General features: G+C 32.9%; 12 protein-coding genes across 12 annotated transcripts; 6 read left to right on the top strand and 6 right to left on the bottom strand.

The window, feature by feature from the left end:
• Positions 1-12: 12 nt before the first annotated feature.
• Positions 13-2,950, bottom strand: ORC1 (origin recognition complex subunit 1; the record flags this gene model as incomplete). The annotated part of the gene is made up of 2 exons (XM_020194839.1): positions 13-297; positions 451-2,950. 2 exons carry the CDS (start codon positions 2,948-2,950, stop codon positions 95-97), a joined length of 2,703 nt encoding a protein of 900 aa, XP_020049668.1. The 3' UTR covers positions 13-94.
• Positions 2,951-3,309: 359 nt separating this feature from the next.
• On the top strand, positions 3,310-4,371 carry ECM7 (Ecm7p; the record flags this gene model as incomplete). Its single annotated transcript, XM_020191395.1, has 1 exon — positions 3,310-4,371. One exon carries the CDS (start codon positions 3,310-3,312, stop codon positions 4,369-4,371), a length of 1,062 nt encoding a protein of 353 aa, XP_020049669.1.
• Positions 4,372-4,773: 402 nt separating this feature from the next.
• Positions 4,774-6,318, top strand: SMA2 (Sma2p; the record flags this gene model as incomplete). The annotated part of the gene is made up of 1 exon (XM_020191127.1): positions 4,774-6,318. The coding sequence occupies one exon, from the start codon at positions 4,774-4,776 to the stop codon at positions 6,316-6,318; it is 1,545 nt and encodes a 514-aa protein (XP_020049670.1).
• A 181-nt stretch (positions 6,319-6,499) lies between these two features.
• ASCRUDRAFT_29353 (uncharacterized protein) lies at positions 6,500-7,213 on the bottom strand (the record flags this gene model as incomplete). Its single annotated transcript, XM_020190109.1, has 1 exon — positions 6,500-7,213. A coding segment is annotated over one exon (714 nt), but the record flags the coding sequence as incomplete, so codon positions are not given.
• A 2,715-nt stretch (positions 7,214-9,928) lies between these two features.
• ASCRUDRAFT_30043 (Bbc1 Sh3 domain complexed with A peptide from Las17) lies at positions 9,929-10,114 on the bottom strand (the record flags this gene model as incomplete). Its single annotated transcript, XM_020190155.1, has 1 exon — positions 9,929-10,114. A coding segment is annotated over one exon (186 nt), but the record flags the coding sequence as incomplete, so codon positions are not given.
• An 899-nt stretch (positions 10,115-11,013) lies between these two features.
• ASCRUDRAFT_31071 (serine/threonine-protein kinase) lies at positions 11,014-12,006 on the bottom strand (the record flags this gene model as incomplete). The annotated part of the gene is made up of 2 exons (XM_020190243.1): positions 11,014-11,318; positions 11,388-12,006. Coding segments are annotated over 2 exons (924 nt in total), but the record flags the coding sequence as incomplete, so codon positions are not given.
• A 261-nt stretch (positions 12,007-12,267) lies between these two features.
• Positions 12,268-13,746, top strand: ASCRUDRAFT_5371 (Chromosome segregation in meiosis protein 3; the record flags this gene model as incomplete). Its single annotated transcript, XM_020191130.1, has 1 exon — positions 12,268-13,746. The coding sequence occupies one exon, from the start codon at positions 12,268-12,270 to the stop codon at positions 13,744-13,746; it is 1,479 nt and encodes a 492-aa protein (XP_020049674.1).
• Positions 13,747-14,005: 259 nt separating this feature from the next.
• Positions 14,006-14,626, bottom strand: ASCRUDRAFT_78492 (uncharacterized protein; the record flags this gene model as incomplete). Its single annotated transcript, XM_020194256.1, has 1 exon — positions 14,006-14,626. One exon carries the CDS (start codon positions 14,624-14,626, stop codon positions 14,006-14,008), a length of 621 nt encoding a protein of 206 aa, XP_020049675.1.
• A 430-nt stretch (positions 14,627-15,056) lies between these two features.
• CHO1 (CDP-diacylglycerol-serine O-phosphatidyltransferase) lies at positions 15,057-15,863 on the top strand (the record flags this gene model as incomplete). The annotated part of the gene is made up of 1 exon (XM_020191131.1): positions 15,057-15,863. One exon carries the CDS (start codon positions 15,057-15,059, stop codon positions 15,861-15,863), a length of 807 nt encoding a protein of 268 aa, XP_020049676.1.
• Positions 15,864-15,959: 96 nt separating this feature from the next.
• Positions 15,960-18,450, bottom strand: ASCRUDRAFT_94854 (uncharacterized protein). Its single transcript, XM_020195164.1, has one exon. It carries the CDS (start codon positions 17,979-17,981, stop codon positions 16,056-16,058), a length of 1,926 nt encoding a protein of 641 aa, XP_020049677.1. The 5' UTR covers positions 17,982-18,450; the 3' UTR covers positions 15,960-16,055.
• A 285-nt stretch (positions 18,451-18,735) lies between these two features.
• On the top strand, positions 18,736-21,177 carry ASCRUDRAFT_5375 (uncharacterized protein; the record flags this gene model as incomplete). Its single annotated transcript, XM_020191132.1, has 1 exon — positions 18,736-21,177. The coding sequence occupies one exon, from the start codon at positions 18,736-18,738 to the stop codon at positions 21,175-21,177; it is 2,442 nt and encodes an 813-aa protein (XP_020049678.1).
• Positions 21,178-21,357: 180 nt separating this feature from the next.
• Positions 21,358-23,398, top strand: ART10 (Art10p). The gene has a single exon (XM_020195163.1). It carries the CDS (start codon positions 21,538-21,540, stop codon positions 23,185-23,187), a length of 1,650 nt encoding a protein of 549 aa, XP_020049679.1. The 5' UTR covers positions 21,358-21,537; the 3' UTR covers positions 23,188-23,398.
• Position 23,399: the final 1 nt, after the last annotated feature.

Below are 23,399 nucleotides of genomic sequence, written 5' to 3' on the forward strand. Positions count from 1 at the left end.
GTATATTATATTGCATTACTACATATTGTGCCATATATATTATAAGCAGTAATAAATATAAATATTGAATTTTAAAATATGATAATTATATCCATCAAACTAATAACGGCTTTAAATCATTATCTTTCAATAATGAGTTATATATATCATCATCAGCAATTGCTAATTTAACTAATTTCAACCTTTCACTTCCAAAATTTTCTTGGGCAATAATTCCACTATCATTTAGTTGATTAATTATATAATAAAATCCTCTAATTCGAATATTATGACTTCCATATAACAATTCTATTAGATCTTTATTTCCGATCAAATCGTTATATTTCATTTGATTAATATCATCACTATCATCATTATCATTTTTGTCACCACCATTACTAATACTATTATTATTACTATTATTATTACTATTATTGTTACTATTATTGTTACTATTGTTATTATTCTCACTAACTTTTTTATTCTCGGATATATTGATATTTTTGATAAAATCAATATTTAATAATCTTTTCATTTCGTCAATTATATCCCCCAATTGATTTTCTGCAACACCACTTCTTTTCTTTCTTTTCAACAATGCTATTAAAAATAACTTTGAAATAAACGGTAAATTTATTATATATTGTGATATTGGAGAATTTGTAGATTCCTGTATGGCTCTTGTAATATTGTTGATTGTAACTGCATGATGCTTGTTTTCTTCTGAATCAGAGTCCATTTCGAAATCCATTTCATCTTTTTTTGTTTTCTCACTGTTTTTATATTTTTTTTTACTAATTTTCTTAATTTTGAGTTTTTCTTGTCGTTCTTTTTCTTTTTCTTTTTCCTCTTTTAAATATTCAAACTCAGCTATTTCAACAGCTCTTCTACAAATAGTCAATGCTCTTCTGGCATCACCACTAACACTTGCAACTTTTCTGGAAGCAATTTCGATTGCATCGTTTGTAAATTTCAATCTTTTTTTTAAGTTTGTATTTAATTGTTGCATTGATTCTAATCGAAAGTGAATGATTTTCTCCAATTGTTCAAATGTATATCCAGGAAACTGAATTCTAGTTAATCCTAGTCTGGATGAAATTTTATTTGATAATAACCTTTCTGGTAAATCCATTGTATTGGCAACCGCAATGATAATTAATTTTGAATTTAAATATGTTGGCCAGTTGAAAAAATTATACATTATTGATTGGTTTTTAGTGACTATTTGATCTAACTCATCTAATAAGACAACTAGGGTATCTTTTTGTTTTTCTGAATCCTTAAAGTATTCTTCTAAAGAAGAAGCAGCAGTTCCAGGTGATAGCCTTTTTCCTGATATAGATTTCCATAAAATCTCATAGCATTCTTGAGGGTTTACTAATTTTAACCCATTGATTTCTAAAAACTTGAAATTTTTAATAAAATCTTGATTGAGATCTTGTTCAATATTATTAACATCATCATCATCATCATCATCATCATCATCATCATCATCATCACTATCCATTGGATTTTCTGAATTAACATCTGAGGGTGAGGATGAGCTTGAATTAGTAGTATGCTTCGAACTGGCAGATGGGTTTAAAGTAGAGTCCAAAATAATGCCACTGTTTTTTCTATTACGAGATTTTGTCTTTCTGGTATTTAATTTTGGTTTAATTTTGCCATTTTTAAAAGAGTTTGTATTGTTTTTATTTTTTAAATGGTCCAATGTTAGATTTAGTCTTGTTTGTAACTGATGTATAACCTGACGAACGGTTGCAGTTTTACCAGTTCCTGGAGTTCCACTAATATAAAGACAGCAAGAGTTTCCTTCATTAATCATGCTGTCAAGAGTCAAATATATTTGAGCAAATTCTTCCTCTCTACATGGCAAACAAGCTAAAGCTGCCGAAGTGTGTAATTGAGATCTAGCTTTTTCAAAAAGATTTGTTTTCTCTTGAATAGATGAGTTGATGAAATCGGTAGTTGTATCCACAGAACCGAATTGCAATTTTTTCCCCTTATTTCCACCTTTATTAACAATTCTCACTGGAACTTTTGGTGTTGAAAATTTAAGAGGTGGTTTTCTTGGGGACTTTTTAGGAGATTTTTTGGGAGAAATTTTTGAAGATAAAGTGGCAGATTTCCTTGAAGCTTTTTTAATATTGTTTTTTGTTGATTTTTTTGGGAGGTCAGAAATATCCTCACTTTCATCCTCAATATAACTTGAAGTGTCAACGTCTTTGGAAGTGATCTCGAACTCATAGGTGTCTTTGTTATTAGTTTTATAATTTTCCTCAATTTCAATATCAGAGGTTGAAAAATCATCGGAAATGTCAATATCTATTGCAATCTCATTTTGGATTGAATTGTTGGCATTTTTTCGTGGAGGACTTGAAGTTTTAGGTCTTTTCTTTTGTTGAATTGAGCGAGAATCATGCAAAGTTTTTCTTTTTCTGACATTTAAAACTTCTGTAAACCTCAATGATTCCAAAAAGTTCAAGAAGTTGAGAGGATTTTGAAGAAATTTTCTGTAGATTCTATCCCAGTTAAAAGGCTCAATTGTGAATTTTTTAGTTGAATAATCGAAAGCCTTTCTCACAAAAAAAGTAGAGTTGTCAGTTTTTCTGTTTTTCAATTTTAAATGTGAGCTATTTGAGTAGATTTTGATGTTGTTCTCAACGATATCGGTAGGTTTGATTGTGAGTTCAACATTTGACAAAAATATTTCATTCAGGTCAATTTCAGTGGGCTTGAAGATGGAAGACTCAACAAATGGGCTATCCTGCTCTAGAAAACAGATGATGTCGATGGTAATAGCATTCAGAGTGTCTTTGTGGATTTTTTTGACCAACCCAATCGACCTTTTGTTGTAGCTGTCTTTGAAGCCTATTATGTCGCCTATCTTGATGGCAAACCTCTGCCCTGAATTGCCCCCAACGGTTACAGGGTGGGCTGCTTCTGTTGTCCTGCTTCTGGTATTTACCATTTGGAAACAAAACCTCCCTGCAACAACATCCAATTGACGAAAGCACAGCGATATTCCACAGCGATATTCCACAGCGATATTTCACGAAGACCTCAAAAAGATCTCTTACAGTGGTTGGAATTCTCGTGAAGCAAATGTTCAAATCGGGTAATCGAAAGGAGAAAGCTGTTGATGAGCTCTCAGTTCTCCAGTTCTTCAGCATCAGAAACACCAGAAACACCTCGACGACACCAGCTCTCCAATTCACCATGGCCCCAGCCTTTGCTTCCAAGCAAAACCTTTCTAACGCCCTTGCTGACTTCAAAACCATGCTCTTCACCGAGAAGTCGTTGCTATACTTGATGAGGCTCATAGCTCCCATGGTAATTGTGATTGTCTTGACTCTCCAGAGCAAGAGCAGCATCCGAAGTGCCACATCCCTCTATATGTTCACTCTTAACTGCAACCACGTCACTGTCGCTGATGGTCTTTTTGCTGCTCTAAGGAACAAGCAGCAGTCCAACTATTACAGAACTGGCGACACCTATGGCATTGGCTTCACAACCTCTGAAATCAACATTTTGACTGACTATACCACTGACCAAGTGAAAGAATGTCCCCAGATAATATTGTCCAACTTGCACGAGTGGTGCTATGGTGATTACACTCTTAGCGATAATGACGACTTCGACAGCTCTAATAAGGAGTTGAACTACTTTTCAAATAAAAACTTTACAATTACTGAATGCTATTCGCTAAACAACACTTTTTTCAACTACGTTCAAATGCTAGATTACATCGACTTGACTATCATTCTAGATTACGCCTATAATGGCGATTTTTCCAACGAAAACTCAGACTATGCAAAATTAACAGCTACTCTAAACAAAAATAAGCCAACATTGTTGACTTTATCAGACATTGGCTTGTCTTCAAATTGTGCCTTGATTATCTTTGCATTTTGCATTTTTTTTTTCAGAAATCAACAAAAAGTTAAAAAAGTATTAAAACATGTATGTGGTTTGCTTTCACTTGTTTCTTTGGCAACAATATGCCCTTCATTTATTTTGATATACATTCAATCCATTCAAGTAAAACGACAAATTCAACAAGAATTGAGTGATTTTGGAATATGGCTACACATGGGTCGTCGATGGTTTATTTTATCATGGACCTGTTTTACTCTTGCTGTGCTCTCCTTTGGAATCTGGGGCTTTACAACTTGGCTCATCTTACCCAGAGATCAATCCCCAGATACATATCACAATTCTATATCTCTTGATCACAACTATTCCTATGAAAATCGTCACGAAGGTACTTCCAAGTCTCATACCACCAACAATCCAACCCTCATAAGCTTTAAAAGTCATTCTCCAGAGAATTCAAAAGTTAACGTTAACGTAAAAGTGCTAAACTCTTCAACATCTTCTGTTGATAAATAAATTCAAACACCCAAAATTACCTTATTTTTTTGTTTGTTTTTAATGACACAAAAATCTTTTATACTTTTATCATTATATCTTTTATTTGGATACACAAAAAGACACCTTTATTTTTTTTTTTCAAAAATTTATCTCTGACTATTTTTTAATTGATTGAAAATGTTTTAAAAAATCAATAATGAAACAATCAATTAATTTATCTATAAAAGTTGATTGAAGGACTAAAAGATTAAAATTCCAAAAGACAAAAACACCCAAACACCCAAACACAAAAATCACTATCATAAAAGCAAAATATAAAATAAAATAAAATAAAATAAAATAAAATACAAAATACAAAATACAAAATACAAAATATAAAATATAAAATATAAAAAAGATTTTCAAAACAGAAATATTAAAATGAATAGCAGTTCCTTTTCAGGAGCAATATTAAATTATTGGTACCACATCGATGAACAATCAGGCACTCATACAAATGCTTCAATTAAAACAAACGATACCGCAACCTCAAAATTAAGCAAATTTAGAAAAAACAGCCTTCAAAATGATGAATCATCTAATATCAACAATAATGATTTTGAGCTTTATAATAGTTTTTACAGTAACAATATTACTACAAGTAATTTTGATAAATGCGACTCTAGAATCCAAGAAGATGAAAATCATACTCCAGTTGAAAATGCTACCAAAAAAAAAAAAAAAAAAAATCTAAAAAAATTAAAATCATTTGTATTTTTAAAAACAAAAAATATCAGTCTAAAAAAAATATTTTTTCTAAATCTGTTAAACACAAGTATATTACTTGTCATCCAAATTTTGTTACTATTTGCCTTTAACACTTGCAATGATACTTTTTTAGTTAATCGAAGATGCTTACCACAATTCAGGTTTGAATTTATTGATCAAACTAATTTTGCAAAAGACGTATTGGCTTCTGCAAGGGACGTCTTTAAAGCTGTCACTTTTTTGGCAAATGATATGTCCGATATTGATTTAAACAATAATTATAACTTTGATAATGAACACATTAGTCTAATTGATTTTGGAAATAACACAGATGCAAATATTCTTGAATACTATAATACTAAAGAAAAAAACCTCAAAAAATCAGATAAACCCAAATCAGATATTGATACATTTAGCACAGACAATCAATACGAAATTAGCTTTTTAAGCTACTGCAGGAAGAAAAAAATCAATACTGAAGCCGGTAGAAATATTTTTAAAAATTCAAAAAATGACAAATTTTGTACCGATTCTTCCAGTGGTGTTGATATTGTTTCTACCTTAATTAGGGACTCTGGAATACAAATCGGTGAAATAACAAAAAATGATGATTTAAAACTAATGGGGGATTCTTTCGTTTTGGTTTATGAAATCTCCTTAATGAATGCTAAGAAATTGAAAAAATTAAAAAATAATAATTTGAAAATTGAAGCTGATGATACAGAAAAATCAAATTTAGATGATGATAAAATGATTTTAGAAGAGGGAGTATCTAAAGCTTTATTGTTGAGAAAAATCAGCAGAATACTACCTAAATTACTTGAACTTCAGTTTTTCATAATAGTTTTGAGCATGCTTATTTCGTTTACTTACTTGGTTATTATTTTTTTTAATCTAAAAGTTTTTAATAAGGATTTAAATCAGAATGAACTCGATGAAAAAGTAGAAAAACAACATGGTAGAATAATAAAACTATTCATGGGTAATCGAATCAAAGCTCTAAAACTATACTTTATAGCAAGCTTGGTAATTACAGCGATAAATTTTGCTGTTGCTATAACACTATTTGAATATATCAGAAAGTTGAGCCTTTTATTGAAAGATAAAATAGGTCTCGCAATAATCAAACCTGGCGAAGGATATTTTCTTGTTTGGGGTTCTTTCTCGGTTAGTTTTTCATTATTTTTTATGTTTTTATTTTTTTTATTTATTAAATGATTTTAATATTATGACACTGTTTGTTCTTGATTGGTTATGAAATTATATCAAGATGTGGAATCGTGTCAAAATTGAATAAATTTTATAAAAAAAGATTCATAGTTGTTAATTTATTGTTATAGAAAATAATACGATTAAAAATTATATTGACTAAATAAAAAAACAATCATTATAAATAGCATTACCATTGAACAAAATCTCTTCCCACAGTTCTAAAAACTCTGATGGTTCCAGATTTTAAATCTGAAGGTCTGTAACTACTTTGCTTAATTTTACCAGTATTTGAAGATTTTTCAATTACTCTAAATTTTTCTTTTTTGTTATCCCAGTCAGTTATTATTGCAGAAAATGGTTTATCAAATCCTGTTTCAAAAACAAATTTTTGATGGAATTTGTTATGTGCGTTAAACTTAGCTTTTTCAAGGGTCAATATATCACCAGGTCTAAAATCGCCTTTTTTGCTTATTTGTGAGTTTGAATTATTAAAATAAATTTGAGCGCCAAATGAGGTTGCACCTACTGGTCTTAAAATATTTGGGATTTGTGATAAAAGTCCTGGAACGAAGTCACCATAAATAATACTACCAATCGATTTAATGGCTAATTGATAAATAGTGTTTCCAAATAAATCATAGTATTTGTTTAAAATATCATCATTAATAATTGGTGGTGAAATATGAGATTGATTCATATTAACTGTGATTTGAGGATTTTTAGAATCAAAAGAAATAGAAATAACAAGTTGAGAGTAATTGGCAAATAAAATGTAGTAGTCACGATAAATAAATTTTCTGTTTCCCCTCTTAATTATTTCGTTTTCTTCAACTTCAAAAATTAAATTATTGCCCACTTTTCTAATCAAATCGCTAGGTAATTCATTATTTTTTAGCCACCAATCTGAATCTTGTTCCAAATCAATATTTTGACCCGTGTAATTATCCTCGTTGTCTTCATCATAATCAGCTAACGCACCAGAATCAAGTGGTTGAAGATTTTTATTTGAATGCTCTGAATGAAAACTGGTTACACTATCTATAGATTTACGACTAATAGAAGTGCTTCTAGCAATCTCTGGAGAAAACAGATCCACAGTCTCTTTTCTATCATTTTCAGAGATTGGAACTGGGATTGGTGCTGGGACTTGAGGTGGTGCTGGAGCAGAAATAGAAGTTTGAGCTGTAACTGGAATTGGAGCTGGAGCTCTGGTGGGCGGTGATGGAGGTGAACTTAAAACAGGAGTAGATAATGAATCGGCTGAATGTGGTGGAGGAGGAGGACTTCTATTAGTAAACTCCGGAGCAGGTGGAAGTGAAACAGGTGGAGGAAGTGTATCTAAAGCTGCCAATTTGTTTTGTGGGAAAGTAGAATTAGAAAAGGCTGAAACTTTAGAGTTAGTAGAAAGAGTAGGTATGATCTCTGTATCATCATCGTCGGCTTCATATCCAGTAACTTCATCCTCGGAAACAAGATTTTGATCGATAGGAATATTTGGTAAGGAAGTAGCCGGAGGAGGTGGTGGGGGAGCTTTAAATTTAGAATTTTCATTTATATCAATATCATGTGAAGAGGAAAACTGCTTATTGACATCATCTTCAAAAGATGTTCTTGAAGCAGTAGATTGATTAGATTCACCGAGAACGATGTTTCCAGAGAGAGGTACTGGTAAAGATGTTTCTTTCTTTTTTATCATTTCGGAGTCGTCGTCGTAATCATCTTCTTCCAAACTATCAAGTGGGTTTTCATCGGAAATAACAGGAATGTTTTTATATGGTTTCACTTCGGGTAATTTTTTTTTCATTTCTCTCATATTGAAAGAGTCTTTTGGATTAGAAGCAGGTTCATCGATGTTCTTTTCATATTTTTCGTATTTTTCATATTTTTGATTGTTTTCATTATCACTATTACTATCGCTATCACTATTATGATCAGAAATTGGTTTTTCAGCTTGATTATTATGATGAGCTGGTGGTAAAGCATTAGGGTTTGCAAATGGCAAAATAGGAATGGCACGAGAAACATTTTCAGAATCGTTGTTTTCAAGATTTTCAAGATTTTCAATTTTCTTCTTTTTAGGTGCAGTTGGTGGAGCACCAAATGGAGATATGCCCATCATACCAAACATTCCCATCCCACCTGAAATCTTAGCCATTCTTTCTCTTAGTGCAGCCTTACGTACTTCTTCATTATCTTCCTCATCTTCATCTTCATCTTCATCTTCATCTTCATCTTCATCTTGTTGATCATCTGATTTGTTGGTTTCAGATTCCTTTTTTAGTGAACCTGTTGGATTTGATTCAATTTTTTGAGTATTGTTTTCATTTGTTGTTGATCTAGAAAGTGAAGAAAGAGGTTGAGGGGTGATAATTTCTTTTTTAGTTTTATCAGTGTTATCTTGAGTCTCTTGAGTCTCTTGGGTCTCTTGTTCAATAAATTGATGTGAAGGGTTGTTATTTGTATTATCATTTATATTGGGAGATTCAGAAGTTGTAGTGGGGAGTGGTGGTGGTGGAGAAGGAGGGAGATGGTGCTTCTTTTTTTTCTTTTCAGCTTTTTTCTGAAGATTAGCTTGAGCTCTTTCAGCTTCCTCTTGTTGGACTTTTTGTAATAGAGCGATTCTTTCTTTTAAGCTCATCTTTGGAACCGATTCTGAGTCATTGTTTTGATTTTGGGATTCAGATGCGATTTCTTTATTAACAGGAGTTGGAGGTGGGATTTTTGGTTTGGGTTTTGGCTTTTGTTGATAAGGAGAATTGGAGAAGCCTGGAGGTATGTAATTAGAGTAAGAAGCGGTAGCATAAAAGGGTTTTTTAACAAAGGATTGTTCTCTTGGTTTTATTGAGGGTAATACAGGAGCCGAAGTTTGGTTGAAAGCAGCAATTTTATCAAATAAAGCATTTTTCTTGAAAGTTTTTGGTTTAGGTTTTGGAGGAGTGTGTGTGGGGGTGGGAGCAGAAGGAAGATTTTGTGGTGTGGAAGTTTTAACTGGGATTGGAGCTGATACAGGAGAAGGAATTGGGGGTGATATTGGAGCCGGGATTGAAGGGGGAATTGAAGGAGGAATTGAAGGAGGTATGGTTGAAGCCTTTGGTAGTGTAGCTTTTGATGGAACAGAAACAACAGGAGGGAGTGGAGGTAGAGAAGCTGCTTTTTTTATGATAGGAGAAGGTGGAAGAACCGGATCAACTGTGTCTGGTATAACTTTGGGAGAAGATTTTTGAATTTCTGCCGGAGAATCCTTAGGTATGGTTGGTTCAAATTTAGGTATTAAAGATGGTGGTGGTTGTGAAGCTGTGAGAGCAGGAGCAGGACTTTGAACAGAAGCAGGTTTGGGGAAATTCATTGGAATTGGTTCATCTTCAGAATCGATAGAATCAGAATATGAAAAGCCATCATCGTCATCATCATATTTGCTTCTTGAAACTGTGTTCAAATTGGCACTTTGGTTCTGTGATGGTTGAGGTTGAGGAATTGAGAAAGACTTTTCAGGCTCAGGCAGTATTGTTTGGGCGTTGGGATTGGCTTGAGATTGGATCAAGTTGATGGTGTTTGGATCCCTTGGTTCTGAATTTGAGGGTGGGCTTGCTGGAGCAGGTTTGGATGTAAGCAACTCAACGAAATTTTTGGGGAAAATGCCTTCTAAAGGCTGGCCATTCTTGCCTGTATAAGTTCCAGCATACCATTCGTCGTCTTCAATGGAGGTGACAGTTATTATTTGGTCAGCGTCAAAGACCAAATCGTCGGGATAGTCAGAGGCGTATTCGTAGACAGCACGAACTTTGAAAGGGGGAGTGGCCATTGAATGGAAAGCAGAATTGAGCAGAGTAGCTGGAGGGTTGTTGGAGAGTTGTTGGGTAGCAAAATCGAGTGTAGAAGAAGTGAGATGAAGATTAAATTGATAGATGGAGATGGAGATTCAAATGGAGATTGAGCGATGTTCTGTGAGACGTTTTTATACGTTTGGGAAGGACGCGTCCACCGCAGGAGTGGGACGAGAGCGCGCCAGAACAGAAAAAGAGCAATATTGCACGAGGGTAGCCCTGTGGAAGTGGGCGGGAGCTTCTGTGGGCAGGCTATTCTAGCCTTTGAGGCCTGTTTTCAGAAGCAGAAGCAGCAGAAGCTTCAGTCCTCTTCGATGAAGAAGCGAATGGTGCCTGTGGAGGAAGGCGTTTTTGAGCTGGTGTTCGATGAGTCCTCCTCTGGCAGCTGGGCTACGTTGCTGAGGCGAGGCATCTTCGTCTCAGCTATCTCGCTGATGTTCTCAAACGAAGCATTTCTTGATGTGACCCTTGAGGTGTTTCTTGATATGTTTCTGGAGTGGAGTCTGGAAATGAGCTGCAAACCAACTCTTGATCCTGTTCTTGATCTCACCAATATGGCTGAGTTTTTTCTGGAGACATCCACAGAGCCTATCAAAGAGTGCAAGCTTGACGAGCTCGAGAAAACAGGTTTGAAGCTGGCATCGAAAATTGGCTCGTAGCATAGCTTTCCGTCTAGTTTAATGTCTTCATCGTCGTCCGTATTTTCAATCACAGACTCGAACGATGGTAGGTTTAGTTGATTGAGGTTGTTTCGCAATTTTGATAGTGATTGGAACGACAAAGATGAAGATGCTAAGTTGTATCCCAGAAAATTATGTCCTAGCAAGTTGCTTGTCAGCAATTTATTAGTTTGCATTGGACGATCAGCATTTGACAAACTAATAAATGGATGGTTCAATAGTGCCTCAACCGAAGGTCTCTTTAAAGGATCTATGATAAAACATTGGTTAATAAAATTCTTTGCATCGTTTGATATGTGGTTCCAATATTCAATTGGCTCAAAGTAATAATCAGACGTTAATATGGCCTCTTTGGTTTCATCGTCATTTTCACAATCAAATGGGAAATATCCACACAAACAAAAATATGTTAATACTCCAATGGACCAAACATCTATAGCAAAGCTCTGTTTTCCGATTGTTTTATCAATTAGCTCCGGTGCCATATATGATAATGTTCCACCTTGAAAATTAAACTTGTTATTTTCATTGTTATTTTCATTGTTATTTTCATTGTTATTATTTTTATCACCATTCTCATTTGTACCCTGCTTCTTATCATAGATCATAGAAAACCCAAAATCAACAATTAAAATATCAGACAAGTTTTGTAAATTCGAACTAAACAAAATATTCTCGCTTTTCAAATCTCGGTGGATTATATTGTTATGATGCAAAACTAAAACAGAATTTAAAATTGACTTGACAATCACCCTTGTATTTCTTTCATTCAATTTATTATGACTCAAAATCAAATCAAACAATTCTCCACCTTTGCATAACTGAGTTACCAAATATAAATTCTCATCCGTCTCAAAATAGTCAACCAATTTAATCAACGACGACGATGATAACGATGAAATGAACTTCAATATCCTAAACTCATTTTGAACAACAAATTCCCTGCCATACATCTTTCGTTTCTCAATTTTCTTAATAGCAAAATGCTGGCTCCTATTCTTGTATCCATCTCCAACTCTTTTGCACTCGTAAACCGTAGCATAAGATCCTGTCCCTAGGGATGACTTTGATAGGATATACTTGCAATCATGATACGTTCTTCTCCTTGAACTTGAATAGAACAATGAAGAAAAGGACTCCCTGGGAGGCCACACTTCAATTGAGCTCAAATCAAGTACTGTTGACAGCATTTGTTCCACTTTTCAATCCAACAAATGCTTTTTTTCATTTAACAGTCAATGAAAAAGCGAACAAAGAAGCAAAATCAAGATAACGTCAATTTCCCGATTGGGACACCACGCTGTGTTTGATATGCTGGATGATGCAAGTATGCAGTATAATGCATAATCATACGTTTCAAAACTCACGCGTTAGTTTTTTTAAAAAGTTGAAAAATCGAGAAAAGAACTGGGAAAAGAACATTAACAAAAGAACGTTGATGAATTCTCAGGATGGACTTTGAAAACTTGAGATCCACCAACAGCAGCTCCTCTGCTCGTGCTGACCACCACAACAGCAACTTCCATGGCAACAACAGCTACAAACAATCCACCAGTGGCAGCGTGGATGCACTTGGTTTAAATGAAGGAGAATTGACCATTAAGAAGAAAAGAAGATATGTCAAATTGGACGATGAAAAACTATTGTCTTCAAAGGGTCTTCCTTATATTTTAAAAAATTCAAACAAGGTCACTAAATTGTTGGATAATAGAATTCAAAAAAAGAAAAAAAACGACTTGCAAAACAAATCTAGACACAAACACCAAAACAACTATACTTACACTCGAATGAACTCAAATTTTGAATTTCAATTTGAAAATTTGGTTAAAATATTGGAATTCTATACATTATGGGCTCATCATTTGTTTCCAAAATTCACCTTTTTCGAATTCGTTCATTATTGTCAGAATAATAATAATATCAAGACAAGCAAATTGCTAAAAGAATTTAGAACCGAATTAATTGTCAAAGAAGAAAACAGAAATATCGATTCTAAAAATAATGCTGAGATTAATAACAAAAAAAACAATCTTGATCAGAATATCCAAAACGATTTAAACATCATAAATATTGAAGATGATTTAATCAACACAAATACTACAAACACAAGTCACAAAAACAAAAACAAAGATAAAAATAAAAATAATAACATTGATAATAATAATAATAATAATAACATTGATAATAATAATAATAATAATAATAATAATAATAATAATAATAATAATAATAATAATAATAATAATAATAGTGATAATGATACCAATATCAATCAAATTGGAACTGAAAACTCAAATCATTTTATTTCCAAGACAAACGGACTATTTGTTGGTGAAGACTTTGAATTAATTGATTCAATAAACACAACAATCAATAATAATTTACTAAAGAATAAAACTTATTCATCAAGAAGAAGAAGAAAAATTAGTTCAATAATGGATAGTGATGATGAAAAAAATGATGATGATACTACTAATAAAATAAACAATTCAATAAACAACAAAGACGACGACGACAACGACGACGACGATGATGATGATGATGGTATATATGTTACAGGATTTAATAAAATTAGTTCTACAAGTATAAATAAAAACAATATCGATTCTAAGAATGACAATAATAGAAAGGAAAAAAATAACAAAGATACTGATGAATTCTCAAGTGATGGATTTTCAAGTGATGATGATGACTTATTTTTACAATTGACTAATAAAAGCAATAAACAATCACAAATTCAAAGCAATAAAGAAACTACTCAACCGACTCATTTGTATGTTATGAATAATGATATCAATATCAGTAAAGAAAATAATACTAAAACTGGCATGAATAATAGTCTGGATATTACTAATCCAGTTCCGGGTTTTGATGACGTCGATGAAGAATATAATGAAGAACTTGAGTATTTAATTAGCATGGGAATGTGAATTAGAAATCATAAAGAGTAAAAACTAAGTATAAATACCAAGTATACTTTAATATAATATAAGAGAAAGTAATATCTAATTTTTGGTTGTTTTTTTTTTATTTTTCTCATTTTTCTCATTTTTTTTCATTTTTATTATGATGGAATATAAATTTATAAATTGAGAATTATAAAATAAACTGAAAATTTAACTGAAAAGTAAAACATTGGAATTTGCAATTTAAAATTTAAAATTAATATAAACAGAATATTTATAATACTTATTCTTCATTTTTCTTTGGTCTTATATCATTGATACCACGACCTACACCCAATTGTTCAAGAGTCAAAGACAATGGTCTTCTTGTTACAACATCATAAATCGAGGATTGGTTATTTTCAACACCATTTATGGAATCAAGTATTTTTCTAGTTTCATGGCTGAACAAGGAATCTGAACCCAAACCTTGGAATCCACCAGCCCAGCTTGTAACACCGGCAGCCAAACCGAAACCTATGGCGTATCCAAAAGTTTTTGGAATAGATTTGACCAAACAACCAACCAATGCACCGGATAATGCACCACCATTGAAATCGTTAAAAGCATCGTTTTTGCCTCTCAAGTTATTGGAAACTGCATGGCCAAGAGTGAAAGCGGTTCCAGCAGTTGTTAAGAAAATAATTGTTTTCCCATGCTTGGTAAAAGTCGATAAGGGAGAATAGGTGGTGGAGTCCAATGTGTTTTGAGTTGTAGCAGTTATCAAAGAAATAACACCTGAAAGAAGTGCAGAGTTCAAGGTGACAGCAGGAGTGTCAATTGGGGAAAAGGGCACGTCTTTCCTGATGGTGAAAATAGGAAATCTGAATTCTGGAGAATAGTTGGCTTGCTTTTCGTCGCTCATGTTGGCTGTAGGAACTGGTGTCTCTTGTTCGATGGCCTGTGCTGCTTCTGCTGCTTTCTCTTCCTCATCCTCAAACTTCTCCAAAGCCAATCAAACCGCTCCAAATTCAAATATCCAGTCACGAGAATATTTCCACGTGCTCCTTCTTGGAACTGAGCACCCAACTGCGTATTTACCGTCACGGCAGATATTCCGGATCTCCTCCAAAATAGCAGCCGGTTTGGACAAACTGCGAAAATCCCAGCAGAAACTGCGAAAACCCAGAAAATCCAAAAAAGCTTCACATGTGAAAAACTGCCAATTCCTCCAGCAATCATAAATACTTCAGATCTCTTCTCTTGGAGCTTCAACAACTCGTTCTTTGCCCCAACATCTACTTGTTTTTGCTTGTTACTTGCTCTCTACCTGCTCGCTACTTCACCTTTTCCTAATGGCTAACACAGCTGCTGCTTATTCCTCGGCCATCGATGACTCCTCTTCAATTGCAAGCGACGATGAGGTCTCAAGACCTGCTCCAGTAAGAAGAAGATCCTCTTTGTTCTCCATAATCTCAGATTCTGAACCTCCTTTGCCTCCTCCAGATGAAAAAGATATAATTGCCTTTACCTCAGATACTCGTCATTTCAACATGGTGAGGAACCTACATCTCGCTGACTTGATTACTTGTATGAATGGCTTTTCCGGTTTCTACTCCATCATCTCATGTTTGAGATTTATTCTTACAAAACAGTCTCATTATGTTCAAAGAGCTCATTTTTTCATTGCTTTAGGCTTGTTTTTTGATTTTTTCGATGGCAAAGTCGCAAGATTAAGAAATAAAGCTTCCTTAATGGGCCAGGAATTGGATTCTTTAGCCGATTTGATATCTTTTGGTGTTGCTCCTGCTTCAATTGCATTTTCTTTGGGTTTCCAAACCACTGTTGACGTCTTAATCTTATCTTTCTTTGTCTTGTGTGGCTTAACAAGACTAGCTAGATTTAATGTAACGGTCGCTAATATACCAAAAGACCAATCCGGCAAGTCTCAATATTTCGAAGGTTTACCAATTCCAACAAGTTTATCTCTAGTAGCTACAATGGCCTTTTGGGTTTACAAAGGTTGGTATTCGTCTGAATTGGGACTACCTTGTGGTGTTCTTTTTTCAAATAACTTTTTCGAATTCCACCCAATAATTTTATTATTTTTCATTCATGGTTGTTGTATGGTTTCAAAAAGTTTACACGTTCCCAAGCCTTAATTCATTCTTTTAAAATCGTCAATCAATTTATCTTTATATTGCTGATCTTATATATACTTTAATAAAGCATCATCATTCAAACACAAAATATAAAATAAGCAAATTAAATAAACAAATTAAATAAAATATAAAATAACTATAAAAATCCCACAGATGCTTTTTCCGGATTAATCATTTATTGCTAGACAGGAGCTAAAGGATCTTTAAAGGCAAAGAATTTTTAGGAGGCAAAGGAGGTCCAAGAGAATCTTGTTTTTCAGAAGAACCAGTAACCTTTTTATAAAATTTCTGTTTTATAGAAAAATCTTCACTAAAAATAAACTCTTTTTTATGCAATGTATTTTCCATTAATGGAGCATCTTTATCTTCCACCAACTTATCATTTGAATTATATGATTCGCTGTTAGTCGTTACTAGAATACTTTTGCAATTTTCCTTTTCGTCGCTCAATTTCAAATCACCGGTATTTTCAGAGTTCATATAAAGAATTCTTTTACCATCTACATATTTTCCGTTTCCTTCTTTTATATTTTCTACTCTTATCTTTTCTGGATCACTTGCTTGATAATTGGGTTTTCTATGATGGTCAGCTTTTGTTTGAAGCTTTTTTTCATTTCTACACCCGTTTATTGATCTTCTACTAGAATTGTCAAATATCGGAAAACAACCATTATTATTTGTTATTGAATTTGGATCAGGGATTGAAATCTTTTTGGTTCCAAAAGCGTTATCTATATCAACTAAATGGTTGATTAAATAATTAGAAGAATCAAATATCATATTCATTATAGCTCTTTGAACCTGTAAATTGATGTTATCACTCGTATCAATAATCATATTGATATTTATAGCATTGTTTTTAGCATTTTTTTTTCCTTTTATATTATTTGAAGAAGGATTTGCATTAAATAAGTGATTCATGAAAAAACAGGGATGAAGAATTTTAGATATACTATGGGTTGAAATAGTGGTTAATTCCAAAATAGAATGATAAGTTCTCCAGTTTGAATAAGGGGATAAAAAATAAAGAAAATAAATTAGCAAATCTAAATTGGCCTTTGGTAATTCCAAACATTTAATTGAAAAAAAATATAAATATCTTGCAATTGAACATTTATGGTTTTCGGGAATAGGATTATATAAATCAATTGATGTAGATATTTCTGTGTCTTCGTTTAAATATGATATTAAATCAAAATATTTGTGGTCTTTTAATTCCTTTACTATAATATCAATGAAATCTGGAGGAAAAACTGGAGACGGTAAAGAATTTAAATACCTTTTCAATAAATTAATGATATCATAATTAGTGATTGGAATATCATTATTAGAATGATCCAAAGCACTAAAACTCAGGTCTTTAAATGATGATGAAAACAGTTTGTTTTCAGAAAAACATTTCAAAAAAAAATTTCTAAAATTCAACAATAAATTATTAAAATCACTCCCAGATTCTTTAGCCAGATCATTAAAATTGCTGGCATAATTATCGTCATCATTGGAAATGTTATTATCGTCATTACCTCGGCTTTTTTTTAGGTTATCCTCAATTTTTTGGTTATGCTCTTCAATATATTTATTAATGGTTTTTAAATCTTTTTGAGGATCTTTCTCATACATTTTTTCAAGAGTAGATATATTGTTCGAGGAACCATTTAATCTAAAAATTTTTCTAGTTTTTTCATATCTATTATCAAGAAGATAAGTTACACTATTTGTAACTAAAGTGGGTAATTTAACGGCTATTTCAAAATTATCAGAATGAAAATTAATTTGGTTATTGGAATTACTATGAGTGTAATAACAAATTGGATTTGGATTTGGAGTTCTTTTAATTGGGATTACTTTTAGATCATAATATTGACAAACCTCTTCTAAAGGTGATTTGAATAATTTGAAGTCGTTTCTTGAATTTTTCAATTGATTGTTTGAAACTCGAGAATTATTTTTCGGGTCTTTTTGAAATTTTTTCCTGGTGTCTTCTGGAACTGGAACTCTTTTCAATGATTTAAAAATTCCTTTTAAAGAAACACCATTTGGAGAGGCTGTTGGATTGGCTTTTGCATCATTTTGGTGATTTTTTTGCAGATTAACTTTTGCATCATTTGAAGTTAACATAGTTAGAGAGCTCAGTAACCTTTAAGATCAAACCAAAAAAATGATATTGATCATTTGGAAACAGCAAAAGAGCTGTTTTAAAACAAAAGATTCTTCATATTGTTTGTTTCAATGAGCTAGTTTTAAATAAAACATGAATAAGGTAAAATAAATTTTAACAGTTATGAGCTCACGTGTTTGATTTTGGTGCAAAATTGTGGACAAATTGATTCACGCGTATATATGCATCAAAACTCACTTCGATGTATGTAAATGTTTACTGTGCTATGTACCATTGGTGAGGGTCTCTTGGCTGTCTGCCGAAAAGAGCAATGGTTTTGTCATATGCGGCTTTTTTAACGGCTGCGTGTATACACAGACACGTGAGCAAATACAAGGCTATGATTGGCCAGATCTGCAGGCTACTGTGTGATGCGGCGGAGTGTACGTTGCTGGTGCAGCAGTGTAGGGAAGAACAATAACTGGAGTGGAAGAAGAGTTATAACGCTGTTTTTATGTCTCGATTTTTTTTTCTTTTTAGTGCAACAAAAAAGAGTCTGGGAGCTCAATTACTTTCTAGAAATAACAATTACATCAACTAGCCCACGATATATAAGCTGCGTTTTCTTATATTTTGCAATCTTCTCGCTCTGAGGCTCTTGTCTGCTACAACATTTTGTCTCTTAAAACCTCTCATTTTTAGGAATCCAGTCGCAATACATAGCAAATAATGAAGTGGCAGTACATGTCAACTCAATAAACGCCAATTTACAAAATGCCCAACATGAGTGACAACAAAATGAACCTGTCTTTGAACCATTTAAATTTATTGTTTAATAATACCAATACAGCAGTTAATCATACTAACAACCCAAGTAACACCAACCCTGACAGCACAGGCAGCACAAGCAACCTAGGTATTAATGGTAGCATCACCATTACTAATGAAGACATTGCAAACATTAACCACAGAATTAATTTGCCAAACAATGGTAATTTAAATGTTATTAATAATATTCATGATCTTAATGATTTAAATGATTTGAACGACTTGAACGATCTAAATGATTTAGCTGATATAACTGACTGGTCAAATAACCAATTTCATTTGAATGAAACTGCCAACAGCATTGGTAATAATCCATCTAATATTAATGCCAAACCAATGAAAGTTGATTCAGATTTTTTTAGTCAAATCAATACAAATAATAATACTAATACTACTAATAATACTACTAATAACAATAACAATATTCAACTTAATGCTAACCCCAATAATGAAAATTTTCATCGTGATAAAATCAATAATGATTATACTGACTTTTCCTTAGACTTGAGCATGAATGAAGTTTTCAAGTATCTAGATGATCATAATATCAATAATAATACAATCAACTCAACAAACAACTCAATAAATAACTCAATAAACAACTCGATAAATTCAAATCAATTATTTAATTCAGTAATTGATTCATCTGAAACAAGTATCAATAATAGTTCAGTAAATAATAACGAGCTCTTTTCTCCTTTTGATATTCACCATTTTCAAAATAATTATAATTCAAATAACTTATCTCATGTTAATAACAAAAATTTAAACTATAATAATATCAACAGTTCTACTTTAATCTCATCGGACAATCTTCCTGATGTCTTTTTCACTCCCTTATTATCACCAGCTATCACTCCTTTAGAATCACAATTAGTTAAGGGTGCAACTAATCCTTTAAACAATAACAGTCAAAATTACCTTAATAGTAGTAGCAGTAGTAATAATAGTAGTAATATTAACAATAAAAACCCAAATAATATTACAAATACCTTTGTTCCTTTGACTTCTCCTGCTATTCAAGCTTTTAAATCTCCTGCTTCATTTAATAATAATCATATTTGTTCAAATCAGCAATCCTTGCAACTACAACAACAACCAGATTCAGCTCCGGCTCCAGCTACAACTCCAGCTCCAGCTGCAACTCCAACTCCAACACCACCACCTCCTCCTCCTCCTCAGCAGCAACATCAATTTTTATTTTACAATAATAATGCAAGCTCATCAACAACCTCTCTATCTTCTGTATCAAACAAGAGTATAAACAAGATTACTAAAAGAAAAAGTGCAACTTTTACAAAACACTCACCACGACTACTAGCATTTCAGAAAAAACCACCATCTATAGCCAATTTAGAAAACGATAATGCAATTAATAATTTTCATTTTCCAAACAACCAAAACAATCAAAACAATCAAAATAGTAATTTAGAAAACGCAAAAAATTCAATTAATAACGGAAATACTAATAATAATACTAATACTAACACTAACAATCCAAACACAGTTTTTTCAACTCCTGCCACAATTATGAACTTTAGAGATAGAAAAAAATCGTTAACTTTATTACCAAAGAATAATTTAAACAACAATGTTAATAATATGAATATGAATATGAACGTCAATAATAAGATAATTGAACCGTATCATAATACATTTCAAATAAGTAATGAATATTATGCTCATGATATCAATGAAAGCCCAATTTTATTGCCATCATCAAGTCAAATGGATACATTTTATTTAATTACTTCATCAAAGTCGAAGGCTTATTCAAATCTCAACAATTCAAAAAGAGATTCACACAAAGTAGCCGAACAGGGAAGAAGAAACAGAATGAATAATGCAATTATCGAGTTGGGCAATTTGATCCCTCAAAATTTAAAAGATTCTGTTGCAATTCCAAGCAAAGCAACAACAATAGAGTTGGCGTCGAGTTATATCAAAATGTTGACAAAGGAAATCAGCGAATTGAAAGAGAAAAAAAGCCAAATAGCCTCGAAGTCCAACAGCAAATCTGAAGTCAAAACCAAAACCAAAAAGAGTGCTTCTATTGGCAATTCCAAAATCTCTAAGTCAAAGGAAAACAATCACGTCAAAGAAAATAAAATCAAAAAACAGGATAATAAAACTGTCAAAAACGAAAATGGCAAGATAACAGCTGGCACTAAAAACAGTGTCGCCGATAAAAACACTGTTGCTGATAAGAACAGTGGCAAATCAACCAAAATTGCCACCAAATTGCATGATAACAACGACAGCACCGGCAGCAGTAACAACACCACTCATGAGCAGCACTTGGACGAGGAAAGGACAAAGCTCTGCTCAAGCGATGAGGACTCAGTCGAAACCATCAAGGAAGACAGAAAGGCAAACGACAGCCTGTGAGTTTTCGATAAGCCCATATCCAGAGACCTTCTCTTGCACTCTCTTCTGTATGTGAATCGCTACTCTTCCTCTCTTCTCTTCTTCTCTTCTTCTCATACACATCGCTTATCGACCGCCAACCCACGCCCGTGGTGCGTCCTCCGCGCAACGCCACGCATGCAGACTCACATAAACGCATTCTCATGCTTGCTCCAGCACCGGGGATTGCACCGCTCCCTCAACGCTGTTTTCTCACCTCTGAAGGTTATCAGAATAACGTCAAATCTTCACTCAACTGGAAAATATGATGCTACTGCTGCCTGTGCAATATATATCTCTGTTTTCCTCCCTCCGCTATAGAAACAGCTCCAAGCTCTGTCCATGTTCAAGAAGTCCTATCAGCTTTCAGTTGTGCTAGATCCCAGGGAGCGTCCTGCTGACTCCACCTACAACAGCAATGTCTACACCAACAACGACAGCTTATCGGGAACAATCGTCTTGACTGTTGCCAAACCCATCAGAATCAGCACTTTGGAGGTGTCTTTTGTTGGCCATGCTGCTGTTGCTTTGTCTGAGTTTATCACCACAAACAACAACTCCAACAACATTGTTCTTTCTGGTCCTGCGAACATGATCAATTACGATAACAACTTCCTCAATGAGAACATAATTCTTTTCCCTCCTAATGACATGAGATCTGCTTTATCTGTTACCAATGCTGAATCGAAGGAAAGCGAAAGTTGCCCAGGGACTCCTGAAACAATTAATTTCATCGACAATAACAAGAAATACGATTTCACTTTGAATCCAGGAACATACAACTACCCCTTCTCCTTCAAGATACCTGTGAAGATCAACTCCATCCCTAATGAGCTTTTACAATATAGAAGCACCTTTTTAACCCTAGACACTGAGTATTCCACTGTCAATGATAATGACATGTTTCACTACTTGCCCCCTAGCTTTATATACACAACTGATGACTCCTTCATCAAGATATTATACTACTTGAAAGTCGTTTTGAAGAGAGCCTCCATTTTCAAATTGAATAATAAAATATACAAGCCTATAAGATTCAGACCCAAAAACTTGTTTCTAAACTACGAATTTCCTTGTCCTGAAACCTCGATCTCAAAATTTTATTTTCTCAATTTATCGAAATACTTGCCCAAAGATCATGATCGCAAGATCTTCCATATCAACGAATACATTTCCTCTATTCACGATTCAGCTCTACTTAACCCAAGTTTCAATTTACAAATCAAATTCACCAACAATCTAAATTCTCGAATATTTAAACATTTTGATCCTTTAAATAATAATTTTAAAGTTAACCTCTTATTTAAAATATCAAACCAATTAATAGACACATTTAAAACCTACGGTCTCATTGACATTAAAAATGACTATTACCTATCTTTTAAAAATCTTTTTATTAATGCAATTAAAATAAACCTAATCTCAGTAACGACCTTAAAAGTAAAATATGTAAAACAATCAAGAAATGCCTCGGTTCCGATTTATTCTAATGATCATCTAAATCTCCCCCTAACAAACATGTTCAAAATATATACTCAAAATGGGGATTCCTCAACTAATCCCGAAGATTCTCTCGACCCTTCTTCTTTCACTAATTCAAATGTCTTCAAATTCGAAATTCCTAATCATTTCTTTGAAAACGAGATAATCAACTGCCAAATACCCTCCTTTTTAGCTAATGACGTCCAAAGAAAATATAAACTAATGGTAGCAGTAGATATATCAAATTTAGAAGATTTGTCTGATTATAAAATTTATAAAAATAAACCAATGTCTGATCTGTCTCAATGTTTTATCTTAAAATATTTATGCGTTGGTAGTGACATAGTTTTGATAAATAACGAACCGAATTCTATTTACTCTACAGAAGAAATTCATGATTTATACAATAGATTAAATATTCAAACTCATTATCAAAATGATGATGACTATTTACCAAGTTACGATGATAGATTTAACGATATCTTAGTTAACCAAAGCCAACATTCATAATTTTGAAACAAAAACAAAAAATTTACTATCCATTGTTTGGTTTTGCAATCTATTTCTGTTTTTTTATTTTTTTATCCTTCTCTCAAAGTCAAAAACTTTGTTTCATTCATAATTCATTCTTGTTTTATTCCTGTTTTATCTTTTTTATGTTCTCTAAGCCTACATTTATATTTCATAATGTCTATTACATTTGAAAAATAGATTTAATCATT

Source organism: Ascoidea rubescens (assembly GCF_001661345.1).
Source record: "Ascoidea rubescens DSM 1968 unplaced genomic scaffold ASCRUscaffold_1, whole genome shotgun sequence".
Classification (NCBI taxonomy): domain Eukaryota; kingdom Fungi; phylum Ascomycota; class Saccharomycetes; order Ascoideales; family Ascoideaceae; genus Ascoidea; species Ascoidea rubescens.